General features: G+C 37.3%; 1 protein-coding gene across 1 annotated transcript in view; it reads right to left on the bottom strand.

Annotated features, from left to right (window-relative positions):
- The window catches only part of Unc5c (unc-5 netrin receptor C), a 307297-nt gene that overhangs the window by 42344 nt on the left and 237135 nt on the right, over positions 1–27818 (bottom strand). Inside the window, exons 5-8 of the mRNA XM_055628168.1 lie at positions 26464–26644; positions 22484–22651; positions 19959–20123; positions 165–356 (exon numbers count right to left, since the gene is read on the bottom strand). Coding sequence (XP_055484143.1) covers positions 165–356; positions 19959–20123; positions 22484–22651; positions 26464–26644 — 706 coding nt within the window. The remainder of the gene's footprint in view (positions 1–164; positions 357–19958; positions 20124–22483; positions 22652–26463; positions 26645–27818) is intronic.

The raw sequence follows: 27818 nt of genomic DNA, 5'->3' as shown, positions 1-27818 counted from the left end.
ATAGAATTATTTTATTCCTATGACAAATAAAGCCAGCCAAAACCTCTGCCTTCACTCAGCTTTTGTTCTGACTCAATTGAATGACACAAATGCCATTGAATCAGAAGCTATGGGGTATATTGCTCACTCCCATGTATAACTCAAAGGGTGGAAAGCCTACTGACCTTGTCTGGCACTCTTGATGTTCACAGGCTGAAAGCCTCCATTGAGTGCTGAGGAGTCAATGATGTCAGACTCAAAGTCACGGTGGTTCTTCCGATACACGAACAGGGCCACCACAACAGTGATTGCAAGACAAACAGTCACAGCTATCACAATCCCTACATACAGAGCAACATCATCCGAGTCAGGAGCAGCTGGAAAGAGAATGCAACATCAGGCCAACTGCTTCTAGAAACTTTCCGTAGAACACATCCGTATCGTGGTAATTTTTTCAGACATTTATTGCCATTTTTTTTTATGGGTTAATTTCAAGTCTATTTCAAAAGCTATATAAAATGACTGTGGCTTTTCAGTGGAAAATTATCACCGATTTCTTTTTCTTTCTCACTGTGCATCAATCCACCCACTAATCTATCTTATAATTGGGCAGCATAACGAATGATTTATTGCTAGGCATTTAAAGAAACTAGAGACCAAAACATCCCAAACCATTGGAAATAAAAACTTTATTACTATTTTTTTTTGCAGGTGAAAAAGTTTAGAAGGGTTTTTTAATTGACTGATAGTTCAAAAGCAAACAAACGAACAACAACAACAACAACAAAAAAAACCATAAACACTTTCAGAAACATCTGGTATGATTTTAATCTGTATGTGGATTCAACCAAGATGTTTCCTTAAGTACCATTCCAAATCATAAAATTACTTCCTGCACACTCTCCTCTCTTCCTCTTAAATTAGTGTGAGAATGGATGGGGACTATGCAAATACAGGAAAACAAATGTAAGGAGGAAGCCTGTTGGATCAGAAAGGTGTGCTTTCAGGAGCCCAGATTCGGGGCAGAAGCAATGCAATGTCCAGCTTTTAATACAGACACATTACTATCTCCCAGAATCCTGAACTTCTTGTGGGCCCTTGTTAGATCTTCCCATTGCTTCTCATTACTGGAATAAGCTATAGGGCCCCGATGTACTGTATGAGATAAAGGTCTTGGTCAATGATCAGGAGTCGGATAAGCATTTGGCTAGTACAAGGTGCTATCACAGGGGGTTATTTCTAATATATATATTCTAATATATATATTCTAATATATATATATATATATATATATTCTTATAAATGTTGCCTGTTGCTTTGGTGACATGAAACATGCTTGGATTGGACTGGAGAAGGTGACAGAACCTGATTATTAAAACAACATAGATAAAATGAAAGTTTTGTTGCCTCAGTTTGACGGTTACACCTTTGTTTTTAGACCCATCATAAATATTCAGCAAACAGAGCTGCAGTCTCCTCACTGTAAAAGAGGTAGTTAAATTGATGCTTCAGATAGTCTAGAACAACTTATAAAACTTGGGGAGCCAGAGGGGTGGGAATTTTCAAATCTATAGGTTTTGTGTTCTAAAATTTGAGAAGCCTTTCCTCTGTCCTAAGACACGGAGCCACATGGTTTACATGTGGAAATAACTCAGCATTTTATCTGCCAGGGGTTGCCAGCAATTACCCACACTCTTGTGTGCCAGTCTTGAATTACACTGGCAGTTTACATGAATCTACTGTTGGAAAATGCCCTCTTTAACAAATACCACCCTTCCCTGTAGTTTAACTTTCCCATCAATCAAGTCCATATTGACAGCATCTCTCAAACATCCCAATGCTCTTCATTATATGAACACTGCTTTCAAAATGCTGACTCTAATTTGCTGTGGGGTTTTATTGGAGACCCTGTAGAAGAATTTGTAACCCGGATCAGAATAGTATTTCTAATCCTTAATGTTTTATGTTACACATTCATGATTCACAGCAGATTTGCATTTTCGCAACCTTTCCTTCTGAGTATTTGAACCCTGCCCTTTATGTACACCAGCCAATTTCATGATATCTTTTCTCAGTGACAGGAATTCATGCTTTCAATGGCAGACTGATAGCTTTTAAAGCTGGCAGCGACTTGAAATGACCCTTTTTTCTTTTCAGCATTGGAAATCTAATTTGTTTTTTCATGTTAGAATACATTAGGCTCCTATTTCCTGTGTGCACATCTGTGAGCCAAGGAAAGGCAAACTTGAACAGGGGCAATGATGTTAAAGGATTATTTCCCAACATAAAACCCAAACATCAAACTTACAAGAAAATCCATATTCATTCTGGGTTCTGTGTTCAGTTGAAATGGGATAAATGAATCCTTGAAAAGAAAAAAACAAAACAAAACAATGAAACAGAAAAGGGAACAAAATCAAATTAATGAAGGAAGACAAAATAGGAAACATGTAAAAAATGGTTTCATTAAAGGAAAAAGGAAAAGAAACCTATAGTCCTTTAAAATTCTGGTTCAGTATAGAACTATGATTTTTGTGCCCCCTGTTTGCTCTGGAGCCTTACTAAGAATTAATAAGTAGGCAGATTGAATTTCAGAGCAAAAACTGGTCTCGAGTCACTAACTTTGGAGTGCTTAAAGTCTTTCTTTTATTGAGCATAAACTCTAATGGATCTAATTTATTTCAGACATCGGGTATCATTAGCATAAGGAAAATCTTTTTTCCTTATCCTTGCCATATGCTTTAATTCCCAGGACATGCTCAGAAGGCTCTGAACAGTTTCTCTTTTCTTTTTTATTTAATCATAACAGCTTGCTTTTGGCCTCATGGAACTAAAGCAGGCCTGTCGTCACAGGTCAGAGGTTAAGTACCCATTTACCCAGCTGAGCAGTGCTCACCTCTCCTCCATCTCAGACCCACTTTTTGGATTTTTGGTTATTGCTCGTCCCTTTCATTTAATAGGAATCCAATAGAGACTGCTTGGGGACTGCACAGGCTGTCAATACAAGGACAACTGGTGTTTCTTATTTGAAATCATAATTTGAAAATCAATAGGACTAAGGATTATAAGGTTATTTATTTTTGGTCTTTAGAGGAATGTTATTCATTCGCCGATAGTAACTAAAAAACCTCATCCCACTGAAAACGCAGAAGTAGTGAGGTAAGGTTTCTTTTCCTTTTGAGTACATTTTGGGTAGGAAATAGTAACATAAGACTAAAAATGCCAATAAAAAAATGGAAGGTGATAGGCACAAAACAGGTAAATAAATGAGGACAGAAAATTTCTGAAATGATGAAGCCATGGAAAGAACTGTAAGTCCAGCTTATAACTGGTACCCATGTTCCCTAAGATTTAACATTTTGCAGCATGTGAATTAATCAAATAATGTAGCAGCATTTGTAGTAATCAAATGAAGATGAACATGTGTGTGAATTAAACATTCCTAGCAATACTCAAGGGCAAAAAAACTAGAGAGGAACCTGAAGAATCACAATTAATTAGTTCAAAGTGAAGGTCTGGAAGGCTTTAGTGGTTAAGAGAGACTCTAAACCATGCCGCAGGTAGCGCTCCTGCAGACAGCAGAGCGCTCACTTCTCAGCAGACATTTACCTATTTGGGAGTTAATTCCGGAGAAACACACAATGCTACTTTAATGAAAGCGAGGCTTGCCAGAGCACAGACAGGTTTGCTTCGAATTAATATTTAATGCTTTATTTTAGAGCAATGATTGCAACCTCCTACTCGGTTTTATAAATATTATATTTCTTATCCCAGTTGTCGGACTCCATGTATTAGTTCGGTTTTCATTTTTAAACATCTCGGTCTGGTAATAGCCTTTTTTCATTTGTAGTCTGTGAACTCAATAAAAGGACAATTGGGACAAATAAAGGCTTTAGAAACCCAAGAACCCAGGGCAAACCAAGTTTACTGCTACAGGAGGAGAGCTGAGGGTGAAGGCCTTCTCTTGGAAGTGAGGATGCTACCCAGACAGAATGTTGAGAAACTTATTACTATTATTTTTTGCATGCGACAGGACAAGGATATGAGTAGAAAAGAGAAGCTTGGAGCCGTTTTGCAAGTGATCTAGAAAATGTTGGTAAGCACTTACAGAGACCTACCTGCCTGAGTAGGCAGGAACTTTAAATCTCACAAAAGAAAAGACTGAGTCCAGAGACAAAGGGCATGCTCTGTCTGAGGCACATCCTCCATAAAGCAATTCCTGGTTTTGCCTGATGGCTTGTATTCCCACTTAGTAAAATTCCTATTCTGACAGGCAAAGCAAAGACTAATAAAAATTTATAGTTTTTATTTTATTTCTTAATGTCATATTTATTTAGATTTAGCTCATTCAATAACTACATTTGTGTAATATGGTATGATTCTGAGACTTACATTTAACTCCAGGCAGAGAATTCATTCATTCACTCACTCACTCACTCACTCACTCACTCATCCATCCATTCATTCATTCATTTAATCTATCATTTATTCAGTAGATGCACTTGAATTCTACTATATTCTGAGTTCTAATCTAGTTATGGTAGAGGCTTCCCTGTTGCCATGGAACTTTCATTCTGACATACACTTCACAGGAAATGTGTAGTAAATGACATAATAGACAAATCATTTTAAATACTGAAGGCATTGACTGAACATCAAGCCTGTGCTGATGTAGCTCAGTTGTGGCAGCCTTGCCCACGCAAAGCCTTGGGTTGACCTCCAGCACTGCATATGTGCAGCGCCAGCTCTGGGTGATGGGCACTTGCGATCTCTACTTGAGAAGCAGGAAGATCCAAAGTTCAAAGTTATCATCAGCTACACAGCAAATTCAAGAATAGTCTGGGGTTCATGAGAACTGTTTGAAAACATTGTTATCTTCATCACTGACATCATCATCACATCCTCATAATATATATGATAGCAAGAGTATGTGGTCTCATTAGATATTTAAGCAGCAGAAAATCATGTACGCCTCCTGTCTACAAAGAAGTTTTAATTTTATTACAAACAAAAGGAAAACTCTGTGTCTGAAACATGAAAAAGTCACTTTGGATTCTTTATGCTGAATGAATTGCAGAAGGAACACAGCCATAATATTTCTCTTATCGTGTAGCTGGGAGACAGCTTTTAATATATCAATATATTTAATGAAGTACTTACTTTTGAAGTTGTTTTTACTAAAACATAATATTATAAAACTGAATGCCTCATTCACTATTAATTATTTCTCATAGTCAGTTAGGACCAATCTAGGCAAACTATTGGTTACCTACATGGAAAAACCTGAAACAGACCAATGTTAAGTGTGCTCAATACCCCAATATACTATTTTATGGAAGCACCCCAATAATGAATTTTTGATGGCAACTCTGAAAAAAAAAACACCTCCATCCCTTTCTAAACTCTTCTGCAACTACATAAGAAAAATTCTACTTAGGAGGCTGGAGTCGAGCAGGGGCGATTACTCTATCCTGTAAATGAGGGAACAAAGGAAACCTTTTCCAGAGCTTGTTTTTATGCTTTTCCATCTGATTTGTCTCTGAAATAACAGGGGACATTTTCTTCAGTAATGAGGTGGCCCTGCTGAGTGGAGTCCTAGCAATAATGAAAAATAACATGCCCAGCACAACACAGTACAAAATGATGGTTTTATAGGGTCACTTTGGAAACTAGTTCATATCTCAGGGATTTCACTTAACTTTTCTGAAACTTAAAGTGAAGCCAAATGAAAGAAAAGAATGCCAGGGATCCTGGCCAACATTCTGTACTTAAGGTCATGGACTTGAATTTGCCAGCCTGGTGAACTGTTTGAATCCCAGCTCCACCATTTCTTAAGCTATGAGATGCTCGCCAAATGACCTTTTCCCCCAAGTGTCAGTTTCCTGATCTGGGTAGAGGACTATAGATACTTGCTTCCATAGCTGTAGAAAAGATAAATCAGACTTAACTTATATTGCTTATAGTCAATCAATAAATGACAAACTGTTAACAACCAGTATCATTATGAAGCTCAGTGTTTGGCTGAGCTGACTTCTAAGGGATTGTTTTTTTATACATTGAGTGTGGCCTAATTAATGAGTATTCTCAGAAAACTTGCCTGAATTTCAGCTCCCTGTTTACGGGACAGCCAAGGAGCCCAGTTTCTCTGAGAAGCCGTGAGCAATGCCCTCTTTTAAGTACTATATACACTTTTGCTGTCCCTGTTAAAAGTGGTTGTGCTCAGCCTTTGTGGCTTCTGGCAACCGGACAGTGACATGCTTCAGGAGCAAGCTTCCAGGAGCGGAGTGAAAATTGACACTGACCTGATTTCTCAACTGAGAGTGCTCCATTTCTCAGCAAGGGATTTAGAAGGGGGCAGCAGTATTGGCTTTTATGTTTTGGATTTTCATAAGATTTCGGTGGTGGTGGTGGGGGGGGCTTGTTTTGGCATTTGGTAACTGACGTCCAGGGATGCTAAATGTCTTGTAAAAAGATGAACATTCTTGGGAACAAAATGCACTCCATAAACTTACACTACTCAGATTGCTATTTTCTCTGTCACAGGCAGGAGGCCCAGGGAAGGATTGCAGTAACCTTAGCATTTGGGCCTACATGGACCCAATTTTAGGACAGGCTAAAAAGGAGCTACTTACACTCTATAAACTCTTTTAAAAACAACTTTTTATTCTTAAAGAAAAATTTCTTTTTGGGGAGGAACTTTTCCTAACTTGGAAATTGAAGGTTTCATTATGGAGAAAAAAAATTGATTGGCCGTTATTATATGGATTTATGTTGTATGTGTAAGTGTTGGTGCCTAGGTGACAGGCAACATGTGTGGAGGTCAAGGGGCAACATTCAGGAGACAGTTCTTTTCTCCCACCATAGGATCTGCATGTTAGACTCAGGTCATCTGGCTGCTAAATCACCTTGTCGGTCCTCATCATGGAGAAAAGTTTAAGGAAACTTAAACTTGAAAAAGCAAAAAACAACTTGAAAACAAGAGGAGGTCTTGAGCCATGTGTACAAGGCTCCTTAGGATTCAAAAGTATCTTATATGGAGAGAATGGGCAGCCTTGCCTTGTCCCTGATTTCAGCGGAACTGATTTAAGTTTCTCTCCGATTTAGTTTGATGCTGGCTGTAGGCTTGCTGTGTATATTGCCTTTACTATATTTTGGTATGTGTCTTGTATCCCTGATCTCGTCAACATTTTCATACGAAAAGTATTATGATGGCTAATTTCGATTGTCAACTTGACCGGATTTAGTATCACCATGGAATGAATCTCTGGGCACATCCCTGAGAGGTACTTTTGGTAAAGGCAATTAAGCTAGGGAAACCTACCCTTAGTGTGGGTAGTAGCATTCTCCTCACAACCTGGAGCTTACTGCTTCAGATACACAGGCTAGTCACCGCACCCTAGAAATCCTCCTGTCTCTATCCCAGCCCTGGGATGAGTTGCAGATCAGCACTCAGGCCCCTCAGGTCTCCACAATATCCCCCCAGCCCCAGAACCATCAAACAGAAACAGGAGAAGGCAGTAGACCTGGTAAAAGAACCCATTTGTAACAGGAGTAAAAAAAAAAAAAAAAAGATAGAATTGGGTTTATATAGTGGCTCCAACTTTTGTCTGTGGGTCTCAGAAGGGTCAGTAGTTTCTATTCAATGTTGCAATGTCTTTACATAATAGAACAGTTATTAGTGGTAGTCAAAAGATATATGTATGAAGTTATTTTTATATCTTCTGAGTATTAATTAAATTGAACTTCAGTCATTTATTTTTTTTTTGTCTCCATTTGTCCATGTCTGACACTGAAGAGTACAATCAGGAACAATTTCATCTCCAGCCTAACAGTGCTTCAGGATATTAAAACAGAATAGAATTAAAATTAAAACTGAAATTCCTTTAAATATAAAAACAAGATATGATGATTTCATGTTCTACAAAATTTAAGAACTACTGCTCCAGACTTAGCGAGTTCTTAAAAGAAAGCATACACATAGACGCTGTAAAGCTCTTTACATTTGGAACCAAGCTAGTCAAAATGGAGATGCTATGGAACTGAGGATTCTTGCCTGCCTCCATGCTTTACTTACTGTCACCTGCTATGGTGACAGTTTGTATAATGGACTTCGGGATGCTGAGAGACCTTTAGAAAGGGGACCAGTTCTTTCTGAGATGATAATGGCATTATATCACTACAATGCAATAGTTGCGCATCATCCCTCAACAGTTCACACGAGTGTTAACTGTGCTCTTTGTCAAGTTTGGAGTCCTTTGATTTTAATTTTTTACGTTTGAGGGAAGATCTTACTGTGTGGCTCATTCTGGTCTGGAACTCACTAGGTAGCCCAAGTCTCCCTCAGTTTTCTTGCCTTACCCTCCAGAGTGCTGCGCTTATAGGTGTGAGCCACCACACCTGGCTCAGACTCATGTTTTTTTTTTTTAAATTAATTTTTATTTTTTTTAATATTAATCACAGGTCATTTACTTTGTATCCCAGCCATAGCCCCCTCTCTCATTCCCTCCAAATCCCACCCTTCCTCCCTGATCTCCTCCCTGTCCCTTTCCAAGTCCACTGCTAGGGGAGGTTCTCCTCCCCTTCCATATGACCCTAGCTTATCAGGTTATCTTCAGGACTGGCTGCAATGTCCTCCTCTGTGGCCAAGCAAGGCTGTTCCTCCCTAGGGTGGCAGGGGGAGGTAAAGGAGCCAGTTATTGAGTTCATGTCAGAAACAGTTCCTCTTCCCCTTACTAGGGAAACCCACTTGGATACTGAGCTACCATGAGCTATACCAAAGCAGGGGTTCTAGGTTATATCCATACATGGTCCTTGGTTGGAGAAACAGTCTCATAGAGGACCCCTGTGCCCTGATATATTTTGTCTTTGTGGAGCTCCTGTCCTCTCCCGGTCATATTAACTCCCCCTTTTATCATATGAGTCCCTGCTCTCTACTGAAGGGTTATGAGTCTCAGAATCTGCTTTGATACACTGCTAGGTAGAGTCAGTGGCCCTCTGCGGTAGGCTCCTGTCCTGTTTCTTGTTTTATCCTACTTCCCATGTCCATCCCATTTCTCTTTCTAAGTGAGGATTGATCATCTTACCCTGGGTCCTCTTTCTTGTATATCTTCTTTAGGTGCACATATTTTAGTATGTTTATCCTATCTTATAGGACTATGTAAGTAAGTGTATACCATGTGTGTCTTTCTGCTCCTGGGATACCCACTCAGGATGATCTTTTCTAGATCCCACCATTTGCCTGCAAATTTCATGATTTCCTTGTTTTTTATTGCTGAGTAGTATTCCATTGTGTAAAAGTACCACAATTTCTGTATCCATTCCTTCGTTGATGGACATCTGAGTTGTTTCCAGGTTTTGGCTATTATGAATAAAGCTGCTACAAACATCGTTGAGCAAATGTCCTTGTTGTGTACTTGAGCTTCTTTTGGATACATGCCTAGGAGTAGTATAGCTGGATCTTGAGGGAGCACTATTCCTAATTGAGAAAGCCTCAGATTGATTTCCAAAGTATTTGACCAGTTTACATTCCCACCAGCAATGGAGGAGTGTTCCTCTTTCTCCACAACCTCTCCAGCATGTGTTGTCATTTGAGTTTTTAACCTTTGCCATTCTGATGGGTGTAAGGTGAAATCTCAGAGTCGTTTTGATTTGCATCTCTCTGATGGTAAGGACATTGAGCATCTCTTTAGGTGTTTCTCTGCCATTCTATATTCCTCTACAGAGAATTCTCTGTTTAGCTCCATACCCCATTTTTAATCAGATTGCTTGGTTTGTTGCTTTTTAATTTTTTTAGTTCTTTATATATTCTAGATATCAGCCCTCTGTTAGATATAAGGTTGGTGAATATCCTTTCTCAGTCTGTAGGCTGTCATTTTGTTATGATGACAATGTCTTTTGCTTTACAGAAGCTTTTCATTTTCATGAGGTCTCATTTATCAATTGTTGCTCTAAGAGCCTGTGCTGTTGGTGTTCTGTTCAGGACGTTGTTTCCTGTGACAATGAGTTTCAAGGTCTTTCCCACTTCTTCTTCTAACTGATTTAATGTGTCTGGTTTTATGTTGAGGTCTTTGATCCACTTGGACTTTAGTTTTGTTGCAGGGTGATAAATATGGATCTATTTTCATTTTTCTGCATGTAGACATCCAGTTGGACCAGCACCATTTGTTGAAGATGCTGTCTTTTTTCCATTGAATGGTTTTGGCTTCTTTGTCAAAAATAGAGTATTCATATATGTGTGGGTTTATTTCTGGATCTTCTATGCAGTTCCATTGATCCTCCTTTCTATTTTTATGCCAATACCATGCAGTTTTTATTACTATTGCTCTGTAGTACAGCTTCAGATCAGGGATGGAGATACCGCCAGATTATCTGTTGTTGTACAGGATCGTTTTAGAAATTCTGGTTTTTTTGTCTTTTCATATGAAGTTGAGAATTTTTCTTTCAAGGTCTGTAAAGAATTGTATTGATATTTTGATGGGAATTGCATTGAATCTCTAGATTCCTTTTGGCAGAATGGCCATTTTCACTATGTTAATCCTACTGATCCATGAGCACAGGAGATCTTTCCATCTTCTGATATCTTCTTCAATTTCTTTCTTCAGAGACTTGAATCAAACTCATGTTTTAAAGTCACCAAATTTCATTAGGTTTAGTTGTACTTATTTACTTGATGTACACTCACTAGAAAACTTTCTAAGTTTCTCTCCCTCTCTCTCTCTCTCTCTCTCTTTTTTCATTTAATATCTCATCATTAGTAGCATCTGATCCAGGTAGACTTGCCCCTTTCCTTGACCTCTCTGCCTGGTCTGTTTGCCAGTGATTACAGGCCAACCTAACATGTGGGCTATTCGCATCTTGATCACATTTCTTCTGATGCAAAGTTTCTTGTAAAGCCCCAAGAGTGACTCAAAAATAAACATGCCCAGCTTCTGTTTTTTTCCCCTCCCATGTCAGGGCTTATTTTATAAACCCATCAGAGCACTAATGATGTCAAAGGTCAGGTTCGTTAAAAACACTCAAGGTCGTTTATTATAATTCACCTTCTCTTCTGAGAGTTCATTATTGACGGGTCTTACAGACATCCTAGCAAACAAAAGTGTAAAATTTAAGACATGACAACAAAAGTGGAAAGGAGCTTTTTTCTTATCATTGCCGTCAGTCATCTGAGGTCACTTTGGCTATCTGTTGCTCCATCGTTTAGGGGACACTGGCTGTGTCACACGAAGTTGGTTCACAACCTTGTTTGTAACAGTTGCCAGCACACATTCTGAAAGCAGGCAGAGCATGATTAACAACCCAGCAGGAAAATGGTCTTATCTCAGGACTCACAGTGGATGCACCATAAATGCCTGAAATTCATCTCAGTTCATCAAAATCAAACTTATGTAGCCATCACTTGCCCAAGTGCTTTTATGCCGGACAATCCAAAACCATAAATGTTTTAAAAGAAGAATAAAACATTCTTTTTTCAGGAGTGGTAACACTCGACATGTCCCCATCATAACAAAGACAAGACAGAAGTAAAATAATGTGAAATCCTGAGCTAAGGTGATTTAATACTAAAGAGTGTCAGCCAATGTGATGACTTTTTATACTAAAATAAAAGTCAATTGAACACGATTGTGCTAAACCCATTTTGCTCTGCTCATGTTTTGCTCAGTCTGTATAAAGGCATCTTTCCTGGTTCCCCCAGAGTTTCAATAAAGGTGAAAGCTCTTGCTTTTGTCCTCTCACACTAACCTTTTTGGGTTCCAATAGGGTGTTCATCAGGTTTCTGTGGCCTAAAGTTTCTGACCACATCCTTGCTTTTAAAAGCAGGAAAATGCTTTACCAGAAGGTAGAAAGGCAGACCACACTGATTATATCAGAGACTATCGAGGACTGTGTTGGGCAGGAAGTCCACGAACAGAGTATTTATTTGCCATCTGGGACACCGTGCATATCAAGAGCTATGGCAACGCAGCTTTGACATCAACTTCTAACTGCAGAGAAGAGTGCTCACTGCCTAACACGCTCAGCTACGCTTTCCTACCAAACTGCTGCGTTGACAAGAATTTTGCTGGAAAGTGCCTAGCACCTTGGCAAGTGCGCACCACAGGCAGTTACAATCACATCATCCCGAAGCCAGGGAAAGGGGATTTGTTAGGTAAATCACTTCCCCATGTTATAAACACTTGAGGTTGCAGGAGCCCCAGTATGCAGTGCCTCCACACTGAAATTTACATGCGGAGAGTTCTACTTCCTCTGGGGAGAACTGACAGAAGAGCTCTGTGACATGCAAATGTTTTCATGAGTAGAAAGTGCTAAACTTGCATAGTGCATAACATTTTAATTTCCCTAGTCAGGGGGTTCACTTATGTAGACACAATTCCAGACAGTTCTTGTTTGGAAATTACAATTTACAGTTTGTCTTCTATATTATAACCTCTCTTCAGCAAGAAATGATTCTAAATTCATGTTTGACCTCTTACATGCACCAGTGTGGAAATTCAAATTTCAAGTGGGATTCAAAGGTAAAATTCACAGGAATGTTTGGAGGAATGTGCATATTTAATCCATCAGTAGACATTTATGAACCAGACTACATTTAGTTTTGGATTACTATTTTCCAAAGAAGAGAAACATGGATTAAACTATTACAAAACATTACTTGCTCTTAAAATTACTGATATATTTCAACATAAAATAAGTTTATTTGTTGGCTTAGCATTTTTAAAAGATTTCTTAAGGGCTTTGTTATCCTTTGTTCTCTCTCTCTCTCTCTCTCTCTCTCTGTCTCTTTGTTTCTCGTTTTCTTGCTCTGTGCCATCAAATCATCTCATATAATTCTATTTCAAGTACAGGGAGCAGCTTCCTTCATATAATGTTTGGATAATAAAGAAATTGAAATATTTTAATAGATTGTCAGTACAGCAGCCCTAACAGCACAGCCTTCTGAATAGGCATTAGTACATGAAAGCAGTGAAATTTGCTGTGAAGTTTATTTTTTTCTCATGTCAGAACAACTAGATATATGTTTTTCTTATTTATCTTTGTATTTTGTTATTGCTGTTGTTTGATATAACCTATGAGGTTCAATGTATCAAAGTACTCTAGTGTTTGAAATAATTGCATTCTCGTACAAGATTAATAGTATGCCTATAAAAAAAGTCCAACTTCTTTGTGGGTAATTTAGAGACTCTGATGCCTTTAATTATGTTTGACAGTGTATTTTAGTATAATACACTTGTCTCTCAAGGTTTTGGTTTGAATAGATGATTGTCTCTAAAGTGGAAACCGCTTATTTTGTTTTAGGTCAATAAAGCCACGTCCTCTTTTCTCTGCTCTGTATGTGCCTTCTTAAAATGAATTGATATGCATGGGTTGCTAAATGGAGCTTTGATAACATCTTAAATATTTGGATCCTGTTGCACAAATGCCATTTCACATCATTGCACAATAATTTGATATATCAAACATTTTAAGAACCAGGCTGGATGCAAGCATTGTATGATCTGTGCCTGACAGGTAACTGGGAAATATTGGAAAACCATAATTCCATTCCGAATCTCAATGTCTTTAAAGTATACAATTTACTAGCTTTTAGTATCTTTTGCCACCCTGAGTTGTCTACAACTAGACTTTTCTGTGAGTATTTTATTAAATACTGTTATTAATAATCTATTTTGAATGAACATGACCAAGATCTCAAGTTAAACCATCAATATTGCTATATCTCAAATTCAGAGGACTCAGTGTCAGAACATGCTGGAACACTATCCTTCCTTCAACATTTCTTTTAAAAAATGTCATTTATAACTAGAAACATAACAGATTACCAAGCATAAAATAAATGTGCAGAACAGGAATAATATAGAAAAATAAAAGTATACTTATAATCTCATAAGCTCAGAAACAGAATAATTTTCAACAATCTTTTCCTAAGCTCACTTTTAAATAGTGATAGAAAAATGCAGATATATATCCCAAACCTGCTTTTCTAGGTTTGGATCATAAAAATATTTTAGTGCATGCATCATTATGCATTTCTTAACCACTATAATTTTTAAAGTTTTCTTTCTGACTGTGAGTGCTCAGCTTTGTAGAGACATGTATCTCAGCTCTAAGAAATGTGAGAGTCAGAAGGTAACGCTGTCTTGTGGACATGGCCTGGCTGCTGTGCACACGCGCTTATAGCAGCTATGCTGTTCCCTGCGCAACCAACCCAGCGCAAGCTTCCTGCATGGAGAAGGGACTCCGGAGACCTCACCCCCGCTTGAAGAGCTCTTGGCTATCCCTGGCTGCTTGAGAAGTGAGGGTTACTTTTCTTTGGTCTGTGGCCACTGGTAGGTTGCCACAGGGAATCATCTCACATATGCATATGAGCAGCACTAATTGGACTGAATAGCTTTACACACATACACACAGACACACACACACACACACACACACACACACAGACACACACACACATACACTCACTCACATAAAGTTGTGAGTATGGTGTTGAGGGGAGCTGGAGGGAGGTGCTGGAAGAAGCTAGAGGGAGGATAAGCCCAGAATATTTTGTATAGACATGAAATGTTTAAAGAATGAAAAAAGGTCTTTATAATAATAAGACATAAAGAAATGCAAGTATATAGATATACTTGACATATACATATACATATATATATATATATATATATATACAGTGTTTATATTAATTATTTGCAATGTATTCATTCAAGTAAGATTGGTAGGTTACGTGATTGTAGTTTAAAATTTTATTCTTGGAATAATTATGAAGCTCTGAATATCTGTCAGTAAAACACAGATTCAACTACACATGCATCAAGATTTGGCTAATTACTTATTCAAAGTATTAGATAATTTTACAACCAGTCTTCAAAATTCATTGTGTGTGTATGTATGTGTATGTGTGTGTGTGAGAGAGAGAAAGGGCCAGTTAGTGAGAGGGAGAGAGAGATGTATGTTTGTCTACAGAGGTCAGAAGTCAACACTGAATGACTTCCTCTGTTGTCAACTTTAATATCTGAGACATAGTCTCTTCACTAAGACCTCTTATGAAACCATCAGTAGCTTGGTAAACAACTGAAAATTACTTCAAATGGAAATTAAACATTTTAAACCTACAGAGCCCAAGCAAATTAACTCTATAAATTGGAAGTACGAATAAAACAATAACTAATATGTACTTAGGCATAATGAGAAATGGAACTAAATAAAGAATGATCAAAACAGATAGTTAAAGATATTAATCATCAATTTAAAAGAGATAGTAAAAATTCTTTGTCTTAATTTTTAATATTTTCCAGGACAATTTAAGTATTGAACTCATAAAAGCTTAAAACTGGATTTCTATAGGTTTAAAATTTCTATGAACAAGATGAGCTTAAATCATTTATATTGTAGTTATTGAATGTATACAGTTATTTCTGGATCTTACTTATGGTTTGTATTTCTTTTTTCTTCTTTTTACCCTTAATGTTTTTTACCTTGAATTTATAAACTCAATTCATACGATTGTAGACAGTCTTAGCATTATATCTTGATCACTTGAGTCAATAAAATTTAATGCGAAAAGCATTACTATCTTTTTCCAGAATAAGAAATGGAATTTTGAAATCCTACTTTAGTTCATAGCTTCTCACATTCCATATTAATATCATTTAGTTTATCCTTAGTTTTAGCTAGCCCTCAATTATTCTTTGATCACATAAATTCTTAGTTTACTTTTTGTTGTTCACTTAAGTGAGTTTTATGAGAAGCAAATGAATACTTTGTCTCTTATTTGTCTGACAATCTCTTTCAATTTTGCTTTCTTGATTAATAAATGTCATATTTCCTCATGTTAACTGCCAATTGTACTATTGTTCACATAGCCTACTTTAAAAAATATTTATTTATTTACTTTACGACCCGATCATAGCTGCCTCCCTCCTCTCTTCAGTCCCATTCTTCCTTTCACTCCTCCCTTTTCTCTCTCCCCTACTTCTCAGAAAAGGGTAGGCCCCTGCACAGCCACTTTTTAAATTTCATTTGTTTCTTTCAGTTTTATTAGATCTGTTTTCCAGTCTCTTGATTTTTCTCTTCATTCTTATCTATACCTACATCTAATCTGATTATTAATCTTTCATGGACCTTTAAATTTTAACCATTGTATTTAATTTTTTTCACCATTCCATTTGATTCACCCAAATGTACCCATCCTTATAACAATATTCTATGCTTTCACTGTAAAATCGAGTTGCCTTTATATTTTTACTTGTTATATATTTTAATTGAGATTGTCCTGAGTCCCTGTTATTACAATGCTAACTTGTTTTGTTCTAAGTTTTTCCTTACACTTGAACTTGGGAGACTTTAAACCGTGTATTTCACGTACTTTTCAGGAATGGTCTTTCTTTGTCATAGACCAATGAACTTAGATTGCACAAGGAACCTGTATAGCAGCTTGCTGTCTGCTCTGCTGCCTCAGAAGCTGCTCCAAGGATGCTAATTACACATATTTCTGGTTTTCACTCCCTGCAGAATATCTTGAGCTCCTCACCACACCTGGGTAGAGCATTGTGGTTTTACTACAGACTTTATTTAAATGAAGACTTCATTTTCCTTTTTTTCTACCATGATTTTCCTGTGGTTTCCTTCAAATGGAGGGCAAAAATATTCCAGTTGCTTTTTATGCTTGGCAACAATTAATGAATTACAGTTTTATTCAGAGTTCTTGTTACAAGTTTCAGCCCAATTTTTTCACAAAACCTCTGACCCCAAGCCAAATTCCATGTATTCTAAGACCCCAATCCTATCCACTTTGGCTCTTGTACATTCTACCTCTTTCAAACAGCCACTTGTCCCTTTGCTTTGCAACTGCTTTCCTGGCACTTGTAGATTTTCCTCCCTACTTTATGTCATGTCTGTCTCTGTCTCTTTTTCTGCCTTTGTCTCTTCTACCTTCCCTCTCTCTTTCTGTGTGTGTATAATGATAGTTAACTCTGTGACCGTTTTTCCCTAATATGCTTACACATTTTAAACCAAAGGTGCTCATATTTAGGTGGTGAAGAAATGTGTGTCAGAGTTTGGCTGTTTTGAGGAAAATAATGACTAAATATTGACAGCAGCATTTTCCATTTCTCTCATCTTTCACATTTTAAATGCCAATTTAGTTTATTGAGAAACAATGTACCGTGGTATCAGGGAACTCTTGAATTCTACTCAGGTTCATGAGGAACTCCAAACTTTTATTTTAACCCAGCACTATACCAATATTTATAACAGAATTATATTATTTTTGTGCAGATTCAATTATTTTATTTCATACCTGGTTTGACATTGAGTAGACCATCTCTGTTTTGACATAACGTTATTGTGTTACTAAATAACTGAACACATTCAAGATAGGAATTACTCCAAAGCAAATGCATATTAGGTGATAAATTCCTCATTGGCAATTACAACTCTGTGGGTTTCTGTTCTAGTCCATTCCCTTTTCTTTCCATGGACATTGTCTCTCTTCCAAGCTTTATAGTTTTCTCATTGAAAAGGCTTTTGTTTTTTAACCAAAGGTAATATTATTTCTTTGCAAAACTTTGGCAGCAATACTTCACCAGAAAATCTAAGCTGAGAGGTAAACACTGTAAAAAACTGTAATTATATAGCGAGGCAATATCTCTGTCGTTGGTCTATCCTCTAGGAAATCAATAGTGGAATAGACTACAATTCTCTGCTCGACCAAAGTAGATCTATGAGGCCAGATGAGAGAGTTTATTGACTTGGTAGGAACTGCTAACATAGGAAATCACGACAGCAAGAAACTACGGCTTTTTACTTGAATGACTTCAATCCAAACTCTAAAATGATTTTGTTCAACAAGAGACTTGATTTTACAAAAGCAAAATAAAATAAAATAAAATAATAAAATAAACAAACCAAAACCACCATCACTTGTTGCCAAAATCATCTTTCATAGTTAGAAGCACGCTGAAAGCCATTGTTGCTGGCAAATATCCAATCATGAGGAAAATTCACATTATGGCTATGAGAAATGATCTAGATATTGAGGAACTGCTTGCTGGTCATGAGGTTTTAGTTTGAATGTCTTGTGTTTGACAAAGTTAAAGCTTAGTAAGTATTCCGTATAACAAAGGTTCAATGTTATACTGTATTCATTGTCAACAATGTTGCCCAGAATTTTAAATACATGGAGTAGAAGCATGAGATATTGTACTACTCTGTTGAGTTATTATGTTCAGCTAGGATTACAATCCCTCACAACTCTCTAGATATTTATACTTCGCAATTACATCAATCAGTTTGTTTCACACTAAAGATAAAATTAAAAAAAAACACAACCAACTGTTATATTCATGATGTTGTTTTTGGTCCTCAATCAAAATTTATGCTTGGAGATGAAGCAGGTATCTCTAGACAAACAATTAATGAAACGGCTGTCTTCCATTTATTTTTTTTTTTTTTTGTGTGTTTATGGCATGAATAGTGTGGTATGTGGTAGCTGTCTTCAACCATCAGAAGCTTAGCAATATGGCAATGTCTGTAGAACAAATTGAGGGGCTCCTGGATTTTCATTCAATGTGAGCAACATGATTAGGTATTTGTACTTTAAGTAAGATGTGTTTTTAAAGATCTTTCTGTATATAGACTCTGAAAAGTAAACAAAGTTGCATAAATATGAAAACAAAATACTTGTCCTTAAATAACAAACACAAATACTCCTCTGTGAATGCGTCTCATTACATATGCACTGTGTAGGAGGAATGTCAACATTTGGCTACCATTAGTTCAGATTCACAACAGCACATGGTTTAATCCATTTGCCTGAACAATTCTATGCACTTTTTTTCATGGTCAGGAAAAGAGATGATAAATTCTGAACATCTAAGCGCTCTTCAACACATGGTTGGGTGTTTGCAAGTATTCAAGGCAAGCTACCCTTTTCACTGAAAAAATTCTATGCATAAGACATGAAAAGAAGAGAGTAGAGCCCACTCCATCCAGCATATCACATGAGCCAACTTCTACACTCATTAAAAGTTGTTTTATAAATAAAATTCTCCTCGAATAATCAAAATTGTACCCATGATATAATTTCTAGCAGAGACTCTGCACTTTCAAGTGGTTGTGAAGATATTCTTACTAAAGATTTTTTGTACATTCGTAAAACTACCTGCAGAAACATTTATTGTCCTTGTATATTTTATATTTCATGATGCTGGTTCATTGCCAGGCATGAATTACAAATAAATAGCTCACTTGTTGGAAGACATGCTTTGATTCTATGAGAAGTTTAAGGTACCCTTACATTAAAGGTAATAAAACTGAGTTTAACGGTTCTCTGGTCTAGAAAGATTGACCACCCCTCCCTGGCTGTGGGTGAATTGTTTCTTGCTTGGGTGAAAGCAACACTATATGTCACATTGTTAATTTAGTCATTTATTATTCGTTCTAGTTCCTGAGAGATTGGCTTTTACCAGTTATGAAAGAAAGCTGGGGCTGAGCTGTACCACTACAATTTTATTGTTATTTAACCTTCTCAGTTACTACTAATATTTCTTCAAGATATCCAAATGGCATGATCTCAGCCCCCTTGGTGCCTGCATTTCCTTTTTTTTTTTTTTGAAGAGGTGTGAGCATTTTTTTTCTTTATTACTTTTTTACACTTTGTATCTCCTCCCTCCTCCCCTCCCGATCCCACCCTCCCTCCCCCTTCTTCATGCATGCCCCTCCCCAAGTCCACTGATAGGGTAGGTCCTCCTCTCCTTCCATCTGATCTTAGTCTATCAGATCACATCCGGAGTGGCTGCATTGTCATCTTCTGTGGCCTGGTAAGACTGCTCTCCCTTCAGGGGGAGGTGATCAAAGACCAGGCCTATCAGACTGTATCAGAGGCAGTCCCTCTTCCCATTACTATGTAACCCACTTAGACACTCAACTGTCATGGATTACATCTGCACAGGTGCCTGCATTTCTTAACTTTGACTTACCCTGCATGCATAGCCCATCAGTGCAGTTCTTGGATTGCAGGACCAGGCCATCACAGTCTTTGCCTCCATTCTTGGGGGCTGGTGCTGTACACTCCCTCCTGCGCCAATGGGTGCATTCAGTTCCACAGGTCGACCATTTACTCCAAGAGGTCCACCTGCCATCCACTGCAATGAGAAAAGCCAGCATGAGGTCAGAAGGCAGGTACTTAAAGGGTAAAAGAAGCACGGCTCAAGTCCAACATACTAATAAGAACGGACGAACGTACATGAGTGGGAACCTGACATCCTCTTTAGCCTCTAGTGAATGAGTCATGTTCCGTCTGTGGGAGTTCTGTGCACTTCCTCCCATCCAATGGGTCACAGAAGGCATACTGAGAAATAGGAGCTACGTAAGAAAGCCGTTACACTCTGCTTTATCCATTATGAGTGAGATGTCTGGATATTGTGTTGATGATTAGAAGGTTTGGCTTTTTTTTTTATTAAAGATTCTGTCTTTTATAGTGTCATGTAAAGAGTGGAAGCAAACATGTATGAGATTTGGCAGCAAAGGATGTGTAATGGTCAAGAAACACATTCATTCTCTTTTCTCTTTCTTCTCCCTCTCCCCTGTCCCTTGACTTCTATACTCTTTATATTTTCTTTTTGTCATCCAGGCCTCTTAATTTGGCTTAAACCTTTGCTATTCCTTCCTGTAAAGACAATATTAGTTGTAGCTTATTTGATGATTCTACTCCTATTTGATGGTGTAGACATTTCTATTCATGCTGAAATAATATTTCAGTAAATCCACAATTTTAACAGTGATATGGTTATTCAGAATTGACCCAATTACATTCTAATTTTGGTGGATTACTTGTAATAAAGATCAGTAATAATGAGCTGAGATATCTCTATCTTGAGAATATACAACTTGATGCTAATTTGAAAAATAGAGTGAATTGTCATACTTCAAAGTGAATCATTTTAAGTATAACAAAGAAATAATATTAAAATGTTAAACCAAGTTTAAAAGAGTTTGTTTTTCCATGAAATACATAAGTGATTATGATTACCTAAAATTCCACAAAAAACGAGGCCAAGTATCATTTATTGAACCTTTAAATCTCTCAAATCTGAACACAGGAAAAAAAAACAATATAAATTTTAGTAGCTTACAGTGTTTGGCAAATATGTCTTATTACTGAGTAAATATACTATTCATAATGTGTACTAGGATATAAACATGCCTATGTGCAAAATTAAGGAACACATTACTGTTTCCATAATACCAAGTCAGCCATACATCAACTTCCAGTTACCCAAAGCAATATTTGCTTTGCTGTAAAACAACAATGGGTGCCTGTTACCTAAATTACTGGCACATATGTACATGTGCGCATGTTCTCTCTGTGTGTGTACACACATTGTTCTTTCAGCTTAAATTAGTCAATGGACTCTGAATTACAAGAGTCAGAACCCAGGAGAAATAAGGGACACTGTTTGATAAAACCCGAACTTCTAAGCTTACCTACAAGTCAAAATGTGCTCCATAAATAAGTGCCCTCAGCGGTTCAGTGCAGGAAGCCATTTTGATGCTTGGAATCAATATTTGAAAATATAACCCGTAGATTACATGTTTCTCTCTCCCCACTTCTGAAGAATGTTTTATCAAAGGGTGAACAGTAACAAATTGGTCAAGGCAAAAAGAGCTAAGGAGCTGTGTATTCAAACACTGACCTTGATAACAGAATTCCTAACTATTGAGAACACTGTATTTATGGATTACTTCGAAACTATTTTAGCTTAACTTCAGGATATGTTATATGGCTAGGTATTTTAATAGGCTTGGATTTGGTTTGGATTTGCCTAACTATTAACCCAAATTTACCTAGAGTCAAGAGCTGATAGAAATATGAAATACTACAAGATGATTCCAAGTGGCAGAGGGACACGATCTTGGTATAGAAACCACTGCAAATAATTTATAAGACAGATGACCAAGATGTAGAGATAATGAAGAGCTGGCTATGTTGTATTTTTCAAATCCATTATCTCATATGTCACAAAGCTTAGACTTTCTTTTAATTCATTCCAAATGTTTTATTTGCCACTGCCCAGAAACTGACACCACATATCAACTATTCCAGTTAAAACAAACAAAAAACATTTTCTAAATTTCAGCTCCTATTAATTTTCATGGTTTTTTGAAGATCAAGGATCATTATTTCTAACATTTGTGGTTTTCAATGCTATTCATATCATTTGAATTAAAGGATTGCAAACCTGTCTTTAGCAGTTTCACTGAGAAACATAGGATTGTATTAATGGGTGTTTGGTTCTCTTATATAGCATGCTGCATGTTTAGGTGATAAAGTTAAGAACTCTTTTGGAGGAAGCTTTGACATCTCAGCAAGGTAAATGCTTAATGTAGAATGGATTTAAATGTTTATCACATGTTTCAGTCAAGGTTGGGTTTTCACATCTAGTTCTAGTGCACATTTTCAGAACAGTGGAAGACTGCTAGAAAGAGAGGATTGCTTGCTTACCTGGGCACAATGTGGTACATGCAATTTTCTGCACACTCTGGCCCTCACAGAAGGCCCCGCCGTTGAGTGGGGCTGGGTTGGTGCATGTTCTAGTGCGTTTCTGATATCCTCGCCCACAGCGGCTGTTACACACAGACCACTCTGTCCAGGTGGACCAGCCACCATTAACTGAGGGAGACAAACCAGAGAAGGTGGGTTAAACACATGGGGATGTCCAGCACACACAAACCACCTACAGCATACAGACCAGAGTCATTCCTCATGTTACCATAAAAGAGAGAGATCTCAGTGCTAGAAAGCCACAGATACCAACTCAGAGATTTGTTGTGTAGCTGAAGAATCTAAACACAGATATATAAAATTATTTTCCATGAGCAATACACTTATAAAAATAAATAAAACTATGTTCTTTTTTCCTTGGCGAATATTTTTTTTTTTAAAGAAAATACATCCCCTTACCTAATTAAACTCCAAAAAATTTTACATTTGACAGTTTATCTCTCATTTATAAATGTTTACTTCCTGATGCCAAGGCTGGGAGCTGAAGCATGGGAACTAAATAAAATCACTTTGTCTCCTTAAAAACAACAAACGATTAATTATTTTTCTTCAGTTTTGGAAGACTTCACAGCTTTTCAAGGAATTTTATCCAGTTACACAAACCCACATGTGAACCCAATTACAGAATTAAATCTTATAGTATTCAAGTTTTCAACAAACTGTCACTCTGATTGAGCTGGCAATTGGTTGGTGCATTTGAAATGGATACTCATCGGTGCAGAAGGATAATCATAGTATGTGATGGAGGGTCAGTATCTATGTGACATCTCGTGCAGAAGGATAATCAAGGTATGTGATGGAAGGTCCGTATATGTATGACTGTTAAAGCAGAATCCCATCCTACACATACTATTCATTTCTAGACATCTCCCTATAGAAAAGATATCATTATTTTAAACAAATTATTTTGCTAATGTATGTAATGTTTATGTAATGTCTTCAATGAAGCAATTTTAACCATGAATTATTTGCCTGTAGCTAAGACACTGTGGAGCAAACACTTCTGTCTCCTGGGTAAAGAAGAGGGTGACCGACTGAAGCAACATAGACTTTATACATGCAAATAATTTGCCACAAATTATATTTTCTAGAAATCTACTTACTCATCAAAAAATAAATATGACTGTGTAGGTATTTTGTAACATATGTTTAAATGTAGTAGTAATAAATAATTAGAAGCATCTACGATGGTAAAAAAGGAAAATGTTAAATTCTATATTTTCATACCATTAAAATGATGGAAGGATAATTATTTAATAAAACACGAGTGTTTAACATTGAACATTAAATAAAAACATGTATAGGTTTTATTTTAATGTACTATTTAGGCATACAAAATACTAATAGTATCATAATAATTTTGAAAACACTATCTGTAGATGACAGGATTAAAGACATTTTCTTCTGTGACCTTTTCTGTGTTTTCCAAATTTTCTCTATTAGGTATATATTTATAAGCCAAAAGTGACAGAAAAACAAACATGAAACAGATTCAGAAGAAATAATAATATCATATATAAAGTAAATATATATATTTATATATAAATATAATATATTATGTTATATATAATATATATATTTCTGTGGACTATGAAACCCAACCCATGAGCCTTGGGCAATTTACTTTATAGAGCCATGAAAAGCACAAACAGTTGACAGGTAGGGTTTCAGCTGGAGCTCCCAAATCAAGTTCCCGACTCAGCTTTCTAAAATCATAAATGTCACGATGTTGTCACGTATGGTGCTTACTAACATGGAAAGCTAAGAATATGAGTTACAGCTACAATTACCAGTCTGTTGATATTCCAACGTGAAGTGAAAAATCAGAAACCTTTAGACATTCATTCATTATTTATTGCAGATACTAGAAACATCCCCTCATTTTACAGAAAAAAAAAAAAACTCTAAGACTATAGGTTCAAAAACCAGATGGTTACTGATCAAGGTGTAGCTGCGTCATCTTTGGTCCTGGCTCTAGTCTAAAATTGATGTTATTTGTATATTATCCTTTATAATAACAATGTACTCATTACATTTGCAGGTATTGAAATCATGCTATATCTAGAAAGAGATTTTCATCTATATGAAATTGAATATGTCTGTTTATAGTGTGCTTCATTAGTTATTTGCAATTGGCACATACTATGATTGGTCCCCATTGCTTCTCTGCATTTTAAATGCTGTTATTCAAGTGTTTCAGGCAGTTTATATTCAGATAAAAAGTACAAAACAATTTCTTGTGATTTAAGAAATGCAATGCCTTACAATTCAACTTAGCCATCATCTGGACTAGTAAATTAAATCCCAGAGTAACCAGAGAATTATAAAATAAAACAGAATGCTTTTGTCCTGTAATTAAAACGGTGGTTTTCAAGTATTACTCTGTGCAGCCACTGGAATATCACAATGGTTTCTGCTTTTGTGACTCCTCATCTTGGCAGTACACAAGCACACAATGTCCTGCCGGTTAGGAAACCACTTCATCTCTATATTTTCAGGTTTCTTCTCAGTTTGATATGAGACTTAAACTGATAGGATGGATCAAGTAAAAAACACACATGTGGATCCCAAACATGTTTATACCTCATAGGGACATCATGAAGACTTGGCCATGAGCACTAAGTGTGTGTATGGAAGTGGTCCCAGGAAATGTGAGATAGGTAAAGGTTACTAAGAGTTAAGAGTTAGTTGAATAAGATCTCTACAGAACTCTCCTGCTTTCAACTTTTCTATCCTCAGTGATGAGAATTTTCTGTCCTTTTTAGTGTATGGGTACTGGCAACTTTTCATGTATTTAAGGCAAAGGAGGAAACTCAGGGTGATCTCTTTGGATCTGCTCTTATTGAATTGCCTTCAACTTAAAATGGTCAAACAGCTGAAATGACACATTCTTTGGCACCTCATGTTACCTTAGTCTTATCTCCTGGAGTGATTGCCAGGATAGTCCTATAGACAGTCCTCCCTTCACAGGCCACCAGAATCCAGGTATACTGCAGACTGCTCAAGTAGGAAGGGACAGCTTCACTATTTTCTGAGTAGAGTGAAGCCTGGGTTCCTTGTCCTACAGGACACTTCACCTCAAATACTTGTTCAAGAGGACAACTCATCTTAAATACTTGGGGTTTATTTTCCTCTGTGACAAAAATCAATATAATGAAGATCCAATGTTCCAAGAATTATGTAAATGCACAGTGTAACCTCTTACTGTACAAAAGAGTTCAAAGCATAGCTGGGGGATGAGTCACACTGTGAAACAGCTAGCGGAGCTTCGAATGCTGGCAGCCTAGGAAAGAAAGGGCATTGAAGCCACACCAAAATGGGCTGTGCACCCGCTAGACACTTGAAGAGAATCTATAGATTCAAGAGATGAGCAGAATGAGAGGGCCCAGAGTGTGGTAAATCCTTGGCCATGCTGGGAGAATGACAGTCCCTTTACCACAGATGTCTTTATTATAGCTCTGCAGTCCCTGGATGGAGGCTAGAAAGCAAGTTATCGGTGTAGGTAGGCACCAAGTGTGTTGATGGAATATGTTGGCTTTTATATTTCTTGTGTGTCTGTTCTCCTGGGTCTGAGACTAGATTCAGAGAAATGTCGTTGGTCTGTCTTGACCTTTGTTATCTCCCAAAAACTCAGTTAGGTCTTGCTGGCACTAGTCCTCCCTGAGAAATGAGGCCTCTGAGAAACAGCAGGCACTTGGGTAGGTTTCTAGAAACTTCCAAGGCTCAACAGATAATAAGCTTCATCACTCTTAAGAGCCTCCTGGAAATACTTAAACTTACTGACCATGCATGAGGATAGAAGGAACAGTAGTGGGAGTCTAAAAGTATTGGTAGCTGAATATTTGAAAGCAAAATAGTGCTAATTAGTGAGGACAAACAGCTTGACAGGTACTGGACAGAAACCCTGAGAGTTCTCTTACCATACACGATGACAGTGGCTGTGGTGCTTTTCCTCTTGGCAACAATGTTTTTGGCAACACAAGTATAATTTGCCGTATCTGAGAGCCGGGCCTGCTTGATGATCAGGTTGTGATCGATAGTAATATAAAAATTCCGATCTTCAACAGGATCAATTATGTCCTCATTCTTTAGCCACTCCACCTGAAGATGCACAAGAAAATTTGATAAAGCCCCCACCTGGGCCCCTTGCATGGCTGCTTGTCCTGACCTGGGGTTTGTAGTGTCTATAACATTGTTTCATGCTCTGAACTGCTGCCAAGCAGAGGAAAGCAACTTTCCGAGGTCATATTGGGTATCACTCACCTGCCAAACCTGCTGACTCTGTCTGCACTACATTATTCTCAAATGTCAATGAACCAGGTGGGAAATACAAGGCTCAAATTGTTTTCACTTTGCCCCGCAGGCAGGAATGGAGAATGAGCAGTGCCAAAGAGAGAACCCAATCAAAAGTAACAGGCAGAGCATTTCAAAATGAACCCAAACCTTTTGCTATTTGATTTGTTTACTCTTGGCAACTTACCCGCTGTTTTACAGAAAAGAATGTGAGGCCATAAAGAAGCTCAAAAGGCATTTCAGACATCATGAAGTTCTAATAAAGCAACATTCAGATGATTTACCTGTAGTTTCTCTGCAACATATGGATTAAATTTTCCTGGAACTGCACACACCTTAAAAAGCAGCCAAACACAAATTTGGAGATGGGCATAAGCCAAAATATTCTGGGGATGGGGAAGTCTCCCCACCAACCCCAACACAATCCAAATAGCCCATAAGTCACACTCAAGTCACTTTTTGAATACTTCTGGTATTCAAATCTTTGGCTCACAGTTTGCTTTTGTAGAATCTGGCCTAAGACATGACTATTCTACACTATCAAAGCATTGTTTTGCTATGCGAATACTATTGATTTAACAACAGTGGTGGTGTCCTTGCTAAATGATGGCAGAGAAATAGTCTCATGCAAACTGTCTTTCTGGAGGGCAAACTATTTTTTATTCTGGCAAGATCTGTTTCCCTGTGAGCCAGATTTTCCATAAAAGAAAACAAGAGTGATATTTACTACAGTTAAACTTTCCTTTTGCATTACAGTGAATGTGGACACAGGTAACCTTTAGTAGGAAGGAGTCAGTACTGTTGCCATTTTCAAAATCTTAAAGTGCTTCTTCAGCACTGTAAGAAGTTTAGAAATTAATCTCTAAATCTGACAGTGGACTTGACACAGCACAGATCTAAGTTATGTCTATAGTGCGAGGGACTGTCAGATATAATTCTTAAATCCATAGAAGAAAAACCAGCATTCAAAGGGAAAACCAAC

The sequence above is a fragment of the Psammomys obesus genome, unplaced genomic scaffold (genome assembly GCF_907164565.1).
Source record: "Psammomys obesus unplaced genomic scaffold, mPsaObe1.curated_primary_1811, whole genome shotgun sequence".
NCBI lineage: Eukaryota > Metazoa > Chordata > Mammalia > Rodentia > Muridae > Psammomys > Psammomys obesus.
The sequence above is the reverse complement of the archived record's forward strand: the minus strand, read 5'-3'. Positions and strand labels throughout refer to the sequence as shown.